This window comes from Lepisosteus platostomus, chromosome 3, assembly GCF_059453375.1.
Source record: "Lepisosteus platostomus isolate fLepPlt1 chromosome 3, fLepPlt1.hap1, whole genome shotgun sequence".
NCBI lineage: Eukaryota > Metazoa > Chordata > Actinopteri > Semionotiformes > Lepisosteidae > Lepisosteus > Lepisosteus platostomus.
Window position 1 is genome coordinate 39,285,115 of NC_142613.1, and position 13,806 is coordinate 39,298,920.

Genomic DNA, 13,806 nt, shown 5'->3' on the forward strand with positions numbered 1-13,806 from the left:
AACTGACCTTGAATTTAATAAATTAATTCAATTTGATAAATCCACAAGATTCATTCAAAATACTTTAATACCAATATAAGAATGATTTTGAATGTGAGGCGATCATTTGGTTTATTAAGTTCATTTGGTTACTTAACAGCTGAATAATCCAAAGATTGATTTCAAGCATTTCTTTTAAGGCGCCCAGGGATCAGCTTCAACAACACGGATGAGCAGCTTGTTACATTCCGTACCCACAACACTTTTTATGTAAACTAATACCTCTTGTTCTTGATTGAAAATATGCCTTCCCTTAGTTTTCACTTGTGCCCTCTGGTTAGTGTTTCCCTGATTCAGAATAAATACTAAGGCGTGACTGTGGATTTTAAATAATTGAAACAGGTGCCCTTGTGGTAAAACAACTGAATTATTTAAACCCAAGAAAGTACTGTATCTGATTTTTCTTCTCTGGATTTTTGCAAGAGCAGCAATATTGTCCTTGTATCTTGTTGAGCAGAATTGTATACAGTAACTCTTATTACTACATTGTACAACTTTAACATGGCACCCCTTCATTAGTATTACAGTTTTTAACAATATAATTTAACAGACTGTTAGCTTTTTATTGCTTCCCCACATTGACTGAAAGATGAAAATAATCTGTCCACATAAATACCAAAGCCCTTGTCATAAGTAATTCACTTTCCTATTTTATATTTGTAGTTCATTATGTTGGTACGTTAGCTTGTATGCAACACCCTACACATCACTACATTAAAACATTAGTTTCCAAGTGTTTGACCAGTCCTGAATTTAGTTTAAGCCTTTTTGAATTTCCTTTTACACATTCTCAGTGTTTGCTAATCTTCATAGTTTGGTATGAACAGTTGTCTGTAAATGTGATTAGTTAGCAAACTATACCAGAATCTAGATAATTGATTTAAGATAAAGAGTATTTCTTATCAATTTTGTATTTTAATATGTAATGTATTTATACAGTACCTTTTATTAAAAGCATATTTATTTATTCAAATACTTTTAGTTTTAACATTATATGACCAAATTAGATGGTGACAAAACTGCAGACTCACCTTGACTGATAATGTATTTGCTACTATTCCATCCACAGTGCTTTCTGTGAAAGGATCAAAGTGCTTGTCTGGGCGTCTCATAAATTCAGGTTTGAGTCTATATCCACACTTCCCATTATATTCATACATCCCCAAGTTTAACTGCATAGAGAGATCTATAGAAAAACAAAAGGTCAAATAAATGAGAATCTGAAAGAACACAACCTAATCTTAACAATTTAAAATCATAAAAGCACTTCAGCCTGTCTTTGAATCCATGTTTTATCGATTGTTTACCATGCATGTAGTACATCCTCTTCTGTTAGCATCTTGCATGAAAATGTGATAGGTGTAATCTTACCTATTGTCTGGAAGTTTAATGCTACCAGCTGACACCCAGCATTCCAAAATACTTGAGGCATGTAGTTGGAAGAATCCACTCTGGTGCCCTTTGGATAAATTCTGCTGAGCTGTAATTTGTTGTACCTGGAGAAAACTTATTAAGGAAAAGGACAAACCAATGTTTTTCTAATACAGTTTCTATAAAATGTAATCCCTGCGTTGTCTTACATTACATGGCAAACATAAAAATATGTTACATTAAAGAAGGATAATCAAATATATTCACATAGTCAGAAACTATTAACATTTGTTTGATAACTAGTGCACTGGTGCCAATTGCTTGCCAGGTTAGGCCCCAGCTCCCCTACAACACTGAGTTGGCCGAAGCCTTTCGAAAATGTATGGATGAATGAAGTACTAGAGCAAATACCAGAAAGGCAAATTGTGGGTGAATTCTTTTCAACTAAATACATTTCAGCTAAATAAAAACACAGGCATCCTAAACCTAAATTAAGTTATTAAGAAGAACAGGAGCTTTGTAAATGGAGCATTGGTATTAGTGTGATTGTCGCAGTTCCGCACGGTGTTGTGCCCCCCGCTGCCCGTTCTGTCCCGCATTACCTGGGGCGCGAACCCGGGTCTCCTGCGTAATGCAACAGGGAACCAGCCGCATGAGCTAAAGGAGACCTCCCTCAGCCCAGGCAGCTGAGGTCCCTGCTACGCGCAGGGAGGGTGCTGACGTCACCGTATCTGAACTAGCTCCGTTACACCCTCCCCTGCTGAACTTCGCTTCGGCGAAGGACACTCCACACTCCCGCCCAAGTCACGGCACCAATGTGATCGTTGTGGTTCCACGCGGGCTTGAGCCCCCCGCCACCCGTTCCATCCTGTAGCACCTGGGGCGCGAACCCGGGTCTCCGGCGTAACGCAACAGGGAACCAGCCGCATGAGCTAAAGAAGACCTCCCTCAGCCCAGGCTGAGAGGTGAACTATTGCTATAACAAACTTGAAATAGAACAAGAGTGAATCATGTCCTGATTTGCATTTACTTTTGTAAAAGCTAATATATTTCCAAAGGGATTAAGCTTGAGATGAGGTATTGTAATATGTGACACTCTTATCATGTTAACCAGCAGATGTTACTGTTAAACTTTGTAGCATCTGTTAAACTGCTAAAGTTTCTGCCAACAGTGCTTCCCTTTCAATAATGCACTGACTTCGGTGAACCTCTAGAGGGCAATAAATACAAGAGACAGATAGTTACTTTAAAAAAAAAACTTGCTTGTTATTGCATGAGCTATATACTGTAACTGTTCTTGAGCAACTCAGTGCCTTATATAATATTATTATGATATAATATGAAAACAGTATATTATAAATTACAGTAATTGAATCATATAAACTTCAGTTGCTCAAAATATGTAAATAAGTCTATATAACAGGAAATCCTTCAAACAAATATAAAGACTGTTTAGGTGATTTTTCTTGTTTAATACAATAACCCAATAACACAATCTGCTGCTTATGCATCCTTAATGTATCAGAACTGCCATATTTTCCACCATGGTCAAAGTAAGAGTCAGTGATTTGTTAAATGTTTAAAACTAAATAAACTATTTTCACTGCACCACATTAAGGAAGGTGTTTTGCCTTTCATTATAATTTCAGTGGTCTCATCTTGTTTTAAAGCTTTGTTAACTTAATTTTTTTACAAGATGGATGGCACTATAAGCACACTTCACCCTAGTGTTTACATTAACAAATTAAAGTATAATTTGCCAGTAGTTTTATCATCCTGCAACCCACAACTGGCAACCCACTGAAGCTCAGCAGGTGTGAGCCTGGTTAGGACCTGGATGGAAGACCTCCTGGGAAAAATTAAGCTTTGCTGCTGGAAGAGGTGTTAGTGGGGCCAGCAGGGAACTCTCACCCTGCAGTCTATGTGGGTCCTAAAGCCCCAGTATAGTGATAGGGACACTATACTATAAAACGGTGCCGTCCTTCAGATGAGTTAAACTGGGGTGTAATCCCAGCGTCCTGGCGAAATCTCTCACCTTTATCGCCTTTACCAATCATGGCCTTCTAATAATCCCCATCTATGAATTGCCTTCATTACTCTGTTCTCCTCCCCACTGATAGCTGATGTGTGGTGAGCTTACTGGTGCACTATGGCTGCCGTTGCATCCATAGTGGATGCTATACATTGTTGATGGTAGAAGGGAGCACTTTGAGTGGAGTGTCCAGAAAAGCACTATATAAGCGTAAGGAACTATTATTTCAAACATTTGTTTTTTGAGTTTCAAATACAAATACCTTCCTTTAACAATACAAAGACACAAACCTTTGAGTTCCATTACCTGAGTACCTATCTTCACATATAATATCTCAGATACAGACATTTCACCAAACATCATTTTAGGAGACAAATTAACTATCTAACATTCTGATATCTTTGATATTTAATTAAAAATTGCCAAAATAGTTATGTAAATGTAAAGTACATATATTGTTTTTTGCTTTTCTGTTTCTTAAGCACAACAACAGTCAACAGGGGATATGGATTTATGATGCAGCACACTTTCCAGAATCCCAGTATCAAGAGATTAGTTTTTTTGCGGGACTGATTGCATGATTAGAAGATGAATGTTCTCTGCCAGCTAGGGTTTACGTGTTGCATACGTTTATTTTTATTGATTGACAATGATTTCCAACTTAAAAAAAAACAAATTTTGGTTTCTTAAATGAACTGAAACAGCACACTGACACTGACTTTCCTATAGGAAGCTCAATGGATAGAGCATGACACAAAACGAGTTTCTACAGTGATTTCCACTACAGAGCAGGACTTTCTCTTTCTCTGTATGATTTCAACTCTGACAGTTCAGACATTTGGTTCATTTACAAGATGACAACAAGAGCTGACAAAAATATCTCAAAAACCATTTGCCTGTCAAAAAAGATGTTCTATTGTATGAAGTTGGACAACAGAGTTTTTGCCCTTTATTGCAAAAATGGCCTAAAACACTAATAACTAGGTCATGGCTGTGAGCAATCCTCAATGTACCTAACAAAAAAAAAAGTTTTGAGTAAGTGCTTTGATGGGTAAATGTGATAACTTGTGCCTCTACACCAGTGTGTGTTTTAAAAAAAATTAGGAAGCTGAATCTTTAATTCCATGCCAAATAAGACAAATTAATAAACTAATAATCTCAATAATTTTTGCAGAAAACATTTCTCCAATATAAATTAATGGGATGTTTTCAGTTTCAATGTACAGTATTTCACACACTTACTGAAATGCTATCAGATATTTTGTTAAATATTGCAACTGATACAAGTTCCACAAACAAGAATAAGAGTTAAAGATTCAGTTATTGTATTACTACTTTTTATTAACCAGTATGCTACCATCACTCTTGCAGATATCTCCAGGTTAGCTGATGGTCAAGTTCATCAGCTGACAATAGATACTGCTGAGACAACGGAGGCCAAGGTACACAATGCAGTCTGCTGCAGCTTACAGCAAGCTGTAGACTCTGCTAAGGTGTAAGGAGATCAACTTCACATAAGCAAGATTAAAATTACCAAAATTATAAAAAGGGATCACACTGAGACATACAGTACTGAACAGTATACTGTCTAATGATAACCACAGAGGGCCAGAGATATTAAAAGGTTGAAATCAAATATAAGTGTTTTGTACACTTAAGTAGGCAGATTTGTCTGACACGTTACTGAAAATAATTTAATATTTTGTACTGTAATTCAGCCTTAACTTATTTTAATTAAAAAAAGGATATTCCACAAATTCCACAGGTGACTTCGTGAGTTGCTCTAGAGCTTTCGTTTCCACAAATGAGGACATTTCAAAACTTCGATTAATTTCTGCAAAAGAAACATTTAGTTAAACATAATTGATTCATAATTTAAAAAATAATTTTCCACACATTCATAATCTAATTTTATCTATAATTTATACATGTCTAGCTTTGTATATTCAATGAAGCTATAAATTATGCTGAACTAATTTTCCTGGTAAACCCGTAACGACTTGCAAATCAGCAAATTAATTATATACTTGTTTGTTGAGTCAACATGTTCATATTGGGTATTAATATATTTGTTAAAAATGACGTGAAGTATTTTGAATGTATCCATAAAACTGCGTACTTTTGGCAGCCTCAAAACTCTCAAACTTCACAGGCTGAATGTAATTCACCAGGTTTGACATTTCTTCTGTGGCAAAGGCTTCACTTCCTGCAGTTCCCTTCATTAATGCAAAAAAGGCAGGAAAAACAAGAAATGTTCATCATCAAATCAATAGAATCCTGTGGTATTCACCAAACACTAATATTAAAGAAAAGAAGAATTCCAAGAAAAACACTAGAGGGCATTCTTGCTCTGTAGAATAGCAAACACACAGGAGAGGGTATTGTTGTAGTGACATTCTTGCTCTCATAAAGAAGTAATATTTTCAGATTGGAAAAAAATATACTAAGTAGAAGAAAAACTTCAAGCGACATATGCATTATTACCGCATTAACATTATGAAACAAAATATACCCATTCTGTTATTTAAATGGAAATAGACCAAAGGGAAATTATAACGCTTAAAAAGTCAAAGCAATTTAAATTTAGAGTGCCGGTATCCGTCACTGGCTGTGTCAGCCTTATATTCCATGTCAGGAAGTTCTGGAACAAAGATCTAATACCTTACATTTTAAATGCTTTTTTAAAAAGCAATATAGATCATGACTACTCATTTTATCCACAGGATTGATGATACACATTAACAAATTTGGTAATGGCTTAAGGAAAGTTATTTCATGACTAGGGCTTATCATGCTTGAACATAATGTGAACTGCGAACTATGAGTAACAAGCAGAAACAAAGCAGAATCAATTCTTATTTAGTGATCAAAAGAAACGTTGTGTGTGGGTGAAAACAATACAATTCAAATTTAGGTTAAAAAAACAGACTGGAATGTTAATTGAAATATTCAACGGTCAAATAGCAACTAATGGGTTGCAAAATGATATTGTTATTAATTTTATTACATGAAATTAAATAACCCAGTTCCTTAAATTAAAATTATATGACAAGTTGGAAAGTCCATGTAAAATAGCCATAATATAATTGTTTTCTTAAATATGTCATCATAGGCCTCCATACCTCATCCATGGAGGACTTCTTACAATCATCTTCATCATCATCTTCATCTTCACTCTCAGCTTCTACCTCCGCTATAAACCAAATATACATTTTAAACACTATTCAGAAGAAAGGTTCAATGAGGCTCATTCATGTGTAGTATCAATCTGAAATGAACAGTTACAGTATTCCCATCAAATGAAGAAAAAAGAAATCAGTAGAACTCTCCAGGTTCTACACTGACATCCTCAGTGGAAAAGCTCTGGGTACTGGATTTATTTACTTTAGATCTTACAGTTGCCAACATTTTGTCCATTGGAATTCTATGTTTTACAGCACAAAATTATCTGCCAGTTTGAAAACCAAACACACACCTTTTCCAGAAATAAACATGTTAAATACATCTTTTTCCAAGGTCATTATTAGGGCTGTTTGTGTTGTCAAAGTTAACCATATAAAGAGTTCAGAGTGTCATAAACACTACTTACTTCCAAATCAAACAATCAACAGTGATATATCATATAATATAGTGTTTAGGCACACACATAGAAAGATGTGCTGAGATACAGCCCATGAGACTGAAAAGTATGCTACAGAACACTTGGACTCCAATTTTGGAATTTTCTAAACACAAATCAAAGATAGGGTATTACTTTTGTTTCGCTAACAGATTAAGCATGTAAAGCTGCTGAATACAGGTGAGGAGGCTACACTACCCATTTCCGTAAAAATATTTTTTTCTTGTACAATTTTCAGTGTTTTTTTCCCATGCCGATCAGATTACAGACAAAAAAAAAACTCTTAAATTCCTAACAGATAAGTTGTAGAAAACAATATCACTATAAAACAGTGGTTGTCAACCGTTTTTTACAGTAGAAACCACTATGGTGTTTGATTTCTCCTGTTGTGTCACATATTTTTTTTAATAGCCCCTTGTAACTCACTGTTAATGTGCAGTACATACACACAAATATAAGCACATGTATAAAATAAAGTATCTAAATATCATTTAACTGACTATTTAGGCATTGCAGCTGACTTAAAAATATTATACAGTATATCATATAATATTATGTTTCGACACACACATCCAAAGATGTGCTGAGATACTACCTATGAGACTGAAAAGCTGTATGTTTCTCAATGCTAGGACTCCACTATCCGGTGCGGTGGCTCTGTGGCTAAGGATCTGCGCCTGTGACTGGAAGGTTGCAAGTTCGTGTCCTGTGGCCAGCAGAGGAATCCTACTCTGTTGGGGCTCCTGAGCAAGGCCCTTAACCCCAACTGCTCCAGGGGCACCATATAAATGGCTGACCCTGTGCTCTGACACCAAGCTTCTCTCCCTGTCTGTGAGTGGAGAGCAAGTTGGGGTATGTGAAAAAACAAATTCCTTATACAAGAAATTGTATATGGCCAATAAACTTATCTTATATCTGAATTTTTCAACTGATTTAAAATTATTTGATGCAGTGTCTACTCTTCTCATTTAATTGTTTCAAATCTTTACTAAAAGGTATTTTAAAATGTGTTTTAAAAAATGTTCAAAACAATTACTGTAAATTTAATCCTGAAATACTGTTTTAGTTTTCTAGTAGCTACTCAAAATTACTGTAGTGATGATTATTATATGAAATTATAGTAATGTTTGCAGATCATCCAGATCAGCAAATAGTATAGAAACTGAAAAGGAAATTCCAAAAGATTTAGGTAGAGCAATGTTAGGGAATACCTGGCAGATAACATTTAATATAGACAAATGCAATATTAAAAAATAATTTGGTCACCATGGCAAAAAAAAAATCTGGAATCTGTTTAGACAAAAGCAATCAAATATTGTACACTTCCAGGTTCAAAAGCAATATGCGAGCAGAGACTTTATAAATTTCACAACATATTTACATAAAGAATTAGTAGATGACTTTAACACTCTGGTCTTTTGTTGGCCAACCATACCTGAATATTCTTATTTAATGCTGAAACAGATTATCTTATTTAATTTTAGGACCACAGGACCGACATTCCAGCATACTGCATACTGTGTATTTTTACTAAGGAGAATGGTCCCCATTTGTAGGTTTGTACTTTGTGTTTTTGTCTCTCTAGCCAGCAAAAATCACCATCACACACCTCCCATTTTTAGGGAATGCTCAGCTGCCTGTTGTAAAACAATTCATTCAGTATCAGTGAACAACTGTATCTCCCCAATTCATAAAAGTGCTTCTACTTAGCTTTCTGTGTCGGCCAAATAAACATCAGAATGATATGGCAGAGGACCAGAGTGAAGCAGAGCTACTATACTTCATCAGCAGGGTCAAGTGGAGCAAACACTGAAAGAAATGAAGTTTAGCAAAAGATGCCAAAGCAGAGCAGACAGGTCTGTGTGGTGATTTTGTGATAAATCTGCTCCTCTCACTTCTCACACCCTTTTTGCAAGTGATAATATAAAGGAGATAACAGGTCTTTAAATGGTTTTAGCGATGCTGCTTTTTATGCTTCTTATAGTTTTTAATGAGAAAGAAAAAAAACAGAGCTCACCTATCAATTTTCCACCCTGTGGTTTGAGATCATTTCCCTCATGCTGTGCTACATCTGGAATTTCAGGGTTGGCAGAACCTGCAAGTCAGAGTAATCATAATTTGTTTATTTATATTTGATTGTTTTTATTTCCTTTCTGTTTTGTGAAACCAAGTATTATGAAATCAAAGAAACCTGATTCATAGTATGTAAAAAGGGCACCCATTTTCTTTTGCTTTTGTATTCTGTTTACACTCACAATTTATAATCTGTCTAAGGTTTGACTAACAGGCAAAGATTCCTGTATTTTTCATGTTTTTACAATGTGAGGATCATAAATTGTGTTCTCAGTGCATTAAGATTGAAACATTAAGAAAATAAAGGTTAACCTGGTTGCCTTTGCAGTAACATGCACTGCTGAAAAAGAGCAAAGATAACTAAAATTGACTGTATAAACTAGGTTTTACTGAACCACAGGTTGTGCCCTTAAGTGTAACATTTAAAAAAACAAGAAATGTAAGTACTACAATTGATTTAAGCATTAATAAAATCCTTAAAAATTATTACATACAGTATATATAAATTCTTATTTTCCAATACAATAACACATTTGAAAAAGAAAGGCATATCATTTTGCACCTTGGTTGTGATTAATCTAATAGATAAGAGATAGGTCAGTTGCTTTTTATTGTGTACTGCAAGGGATAAAAGACGCATACTGTATTACTCTCCTCAGTTTGTATCTTCGTACTTTTTTCTTACAGATTTTATTTTTATTTACTGTAAATTTGTATGAAATAAACTTTGAATTTCAAACTTATGTAACCGAGTAACAAATCTCAGCCATCGTACATTATCTGCAGACTACCCTGCCAGGTTCAGGACACACTCAGATGGGAGCGCACTGTGTCTCCACATTAGAGAATGTCATCATGCCATGACACAAACTGTCCCTGTACGAAATATGCAGGCTGAAACAAAAAGAGAGATGCAAGTGTAGTAAACAACTGACAGGAATAAATAGTGATAAAAATGGCCTTATAATTTTTAAGAAGGTTTGCTTACTATCTACACTTCTCAGTTTCGTTCATAACATTTGATTCCCCTTTGTTCAGTTCATGTGAGCTGTCCAGCATGTGCCATCTACAATTTGACAATGCTGCATTCAAACTAGCCCTGATCTGGTCACTTGTGCAGCAGATGAAGTTAAAAAATAAAAGCTGCTGCTAAAAAATAAGCATTATTTGAAGAAAACTTCAGATGTCCACGACTGTAGTTGCGCAATCTAAGATCCTTCATTCTGGTCCATGAAATAATTTCAATTGAATGGACAGCAAACAATACACCAATTGACAAACACCTTTATGGGATACCTGTCTAAAAGTCTTCAACATTTGTTTTTTGCTTGTTTGATAAGATGTTCAGATGACCCGTCTGAAATACACATATCCCAATTTGGTGCACACAAATTGCTAAATATTTTAGCTCTCTGAAAGCCTTAGTGATTCTATAGATCAATAGCAGTTATGCTTGAAATTATTCTCTAATTTTATTGATCTGTTCTGCCGTTTAACTGTTCATACATACAGCATAAAAAACACACATTCCCTTCATTAAGGAAAATACATCTAAAGCTGAGAAGTTGTACATTCTCTTTGAAAACATTGTCTGACACTTTAGATACAATTTTTACCTGCACTTGGTGAGGAGGGCTCAAACACACTAGAGGTGTCACTGTATGTGTTTGAGGCTTGCTCTGACAGCTTCTTTTTAGCACTTCCATCAGAGGATTTATGAGATTTCTTCTTGTTTTTGATCAGAATTTTGCCCATCAAATCCTGGGGACATGGCAAGGGAACACCTGGTTCAAGCTATAGAAAAAAAGAAAGTAACAAATTTGAACAGAGCCAATCAAACAGTTTAACAAGATGTGCTGGTGGACAGGATTACACAAACAACAATTCCTTTGTGTCATTCTCTTTAAATTAATCTCTCCTGGGAAAAGAAGAAAGGTATCCCTTTTTATATCAGACTATCTTTTTAATATACTTTTTGACCATCTCTTGAAACTTTTGCTTCTGTAACATGTGAGACTAACACTCTTTGTGATATGTGAAGCATTCATTTTTGACTGTAACAAAAACACAGAATAGAACACAATGAAATAACAGTTCTGGTGAATCTACTGTAGATACTTTTTCCAGAAAAGAAACAGGTTCAATTGGTCTTGTCAAAAACATTTCTAGGTTTCTGGGTCACAGATTGGTGTTCATGGAATATTTAGGACTACAGACACAAATACAAGATTTGAAACAATGAAAATAAGAGGAAACTATTTATACTATATGTATTTACTATGAGTATTTAATTTGTATTCTAGTAACTTGTAACGTCTGGTTTAAATCTGATTGATATATGTTACTCTGTACCAAAGTAGCTTAACTGATGAACAATTAGAACTATTAAATGTTTTTTTTATGAACCATGGATCATAAGTTAGCATGATGGTGCAGCAGTTAGCAGAACTTTGGTCCTAGGTTCAGTTCTTGGAGTGCAATCTGTATGGAGTTTGTATGTTCTCCCAGTGTTCCTCCCACAGTACAAAGATATACTGACAGGTTAAATGGCTTCTGGGAAAACTGGCCTTAGTGTGAATGTGTGTTTGTGTCTGCATGTGGCCTGCAATGGAATTGTGTCCTGTCCAGAGTGAATCCCACTGCTTCCTGGATTAGGCTCAGGCATCCCACACATTCCTGTACTGGTCAAAGAGGTTTATAAAATGCATGGATAGATCACAGGTTTTCATTTTTTCAAATTTACTGATGAAATTATGAATAATGACCAAACTTATTATCAGCAGAGAAAAAGCCTTAACCAAAAACATAACAGAATTATATTTCCAGCTTTAGGAACTGAAACAGCCATGTAAGTGAATAGCCAGTTCAGAACATTAATCATTAAAGTGCAGTCTTCACCGTGGACCACAGGGACACTCTCGCACAGTCCGAAAACATACTGACAGGATAATTGGCTTCTGGGAAAAATGACCCTGGTGTGAGTGTCTCTGTCTGTGTGTTCCATGGGATGGACTGACTTCCCGTCCAAGGTGTACCTTGCCTTGTACCTGTTCTTTGCCAGGATAGACTCTGGCTATCCAATATCCTGTATTGGATAAAGTGGTTAAAAAAAGAATGATTGTAATAATCAATAGTGTTAAGTTTGACAGTGAATGGTACATGTGTAATTTACACAATTCAGAAAATGCTCATTGATAATGTCTTGAATAATGTTTTGTTGCTCCGTGTAAGCCAGCTGTTTCACAGTTCTAAGGAAATAAAAGCTCCAGCGAGCTTGCTTGCCACATGAAAAAAGAAAATGGTTTAAGATTCTGCAATATTACGTTGTTCTAACCAGGTCAAAACTAGAAGTCAGCATCTTTAATTCACATAACTTCTTGAGTCAACACTTGACACTGCTATTATAGTGTGATGACAAGAGCCAATCAGCAGCAACAGATGTAATGAATGTTACCAAGGCAACGATGTTGTGCACTAACTCAAGATCATGTACAGAGGTTTGTAGACAGTATACAACAGTGTTGCCAGTTTTCATGTTCACACACAATAGTAAATGTTATATTCACCATGCTATAATTTTGGAGAGTAAGGTGGCTTTATCCAGTACTCTGTATGTTTCAAATTAATACTGCACAATGTCTATTTAGACAGTTTTCCAATCTATAAAATGGACTATCACTATGGACTAGCACTAATATATGCTACATTAGCTTACCATATTCAATAGTGAGGCAAAACAATATCTCTTAATATCCCTTAATTATCGTAGAAAACAGTAAATAAAAATAATATACAGTACACTAGATTATAACCATAAATTATATTCTAAGTAAAGAAAAGAAGAGCTAATGGCAGCACAGAGCACTGAAAACTGCAAAAATATATAGAACCCGCCATTCAGAATGCTTGAAGCATAATGCACCATACTGCAAAACATACTTCATTACATCACATTTGTAATGCAAAACACCTTTTTGTTTTTTCAAATAATCTGATGTAGGAGTGCACAATTTTGTAAAACCTCCAGGTGGCGCAGTGATGCTTAACGTGTTGTGTGTGCTGTCACACGAAATGCCTGGTACCAAACAGCAAGTGCCCAGTCCCATGGGGAAAATCTTTTAAAATTTAAATAATCAAATTTAAATTATTTACTATATTTAAAAGTTTTCTTAATTTTATATATCATACTAAGTTGAATATTAAATTAGTATAAAACATAAAAGTAGGGCTGTTTCACAAAACACAAAACTCAGCTGGATACATAAAAATAGTTTATTGTTACATGTGGTTGTTTAAATATGTATTATAATAATGTATATTTGTCTTAATGCTAATTTAAGCAAAAAGTAATTAGGAAACAGTTTTATTTTAGATTTTCATTATAAAATATAAATAATACACATACTGTAGTGGCTTTAAAACCATACAGTAAAAAATAAAATAGAAAACAGAAAAACAGTAAAAAAAAATTGAATTCGGTTCTCCTGCACCATTATAGTGGAGCTGAAAAAACGTTGCTTTATCTCAGGAACAAATACTACTTTCTACAATAAAATGGAGCGTGTTATAATTAATAATAATTAGAATAAAATACTTAAACTAAACATTTCCTATAGCTGTTTATTATTTCTTGTATCGGTTTTGACTCATTTTAGCCCCTTCCACTTTACAA

The 13,806-nt window shown here is 34.9% G+C and overlaps 1 protein-coding gene across 3 annotated transcripts in view; it reads right to left on the reverse strand.

The window, feature by feature from the left end:
- Positions 1-13,806, reverse strand: part of plcb1 (phospholipase C beta 1) — a 405,056-nt gene that overhangs the window by 76,254 nt on the left and 314,996 nt on the right. For all 3 annotated transcript variants that reach the window (XR_015935410.1, XM_088625584.1, XM_088625585.1), the window contains exons 14-20: positions 10,751-10,928; positions 9,079-9,156; positions 6,565-6,635; positions 5,562-5,658; positions 5,192-5,276; positions 1,411-1,535; positions 1,071-1,225 (exon numbers count right to left, since the gene is read on the reverse strand). Coding sequence is in view for 2 of the 3 variants with exons in the window: in XM_088625584.1 (XP_088481710.1) it covers positions 1,071-1,225; positions 1,411-1,535; positions 5,192-5,276; positions 5,562-5,658; positions 6,565-6,635; positions 9,079-9,156; positions 10,751-10,928 (789 nt within the window). In the remaining variant the exon portion in view is untranslated. The remainder of the gene's footprint in view (positions 1-1,070; positions 1,226-1,410; positions 1,536-5,191; positions 5,277-5,561; positions 5,659-6,564; positions 6,636-9,078; positions 9,157-10,750; positions 10,929-13,806) is intronic.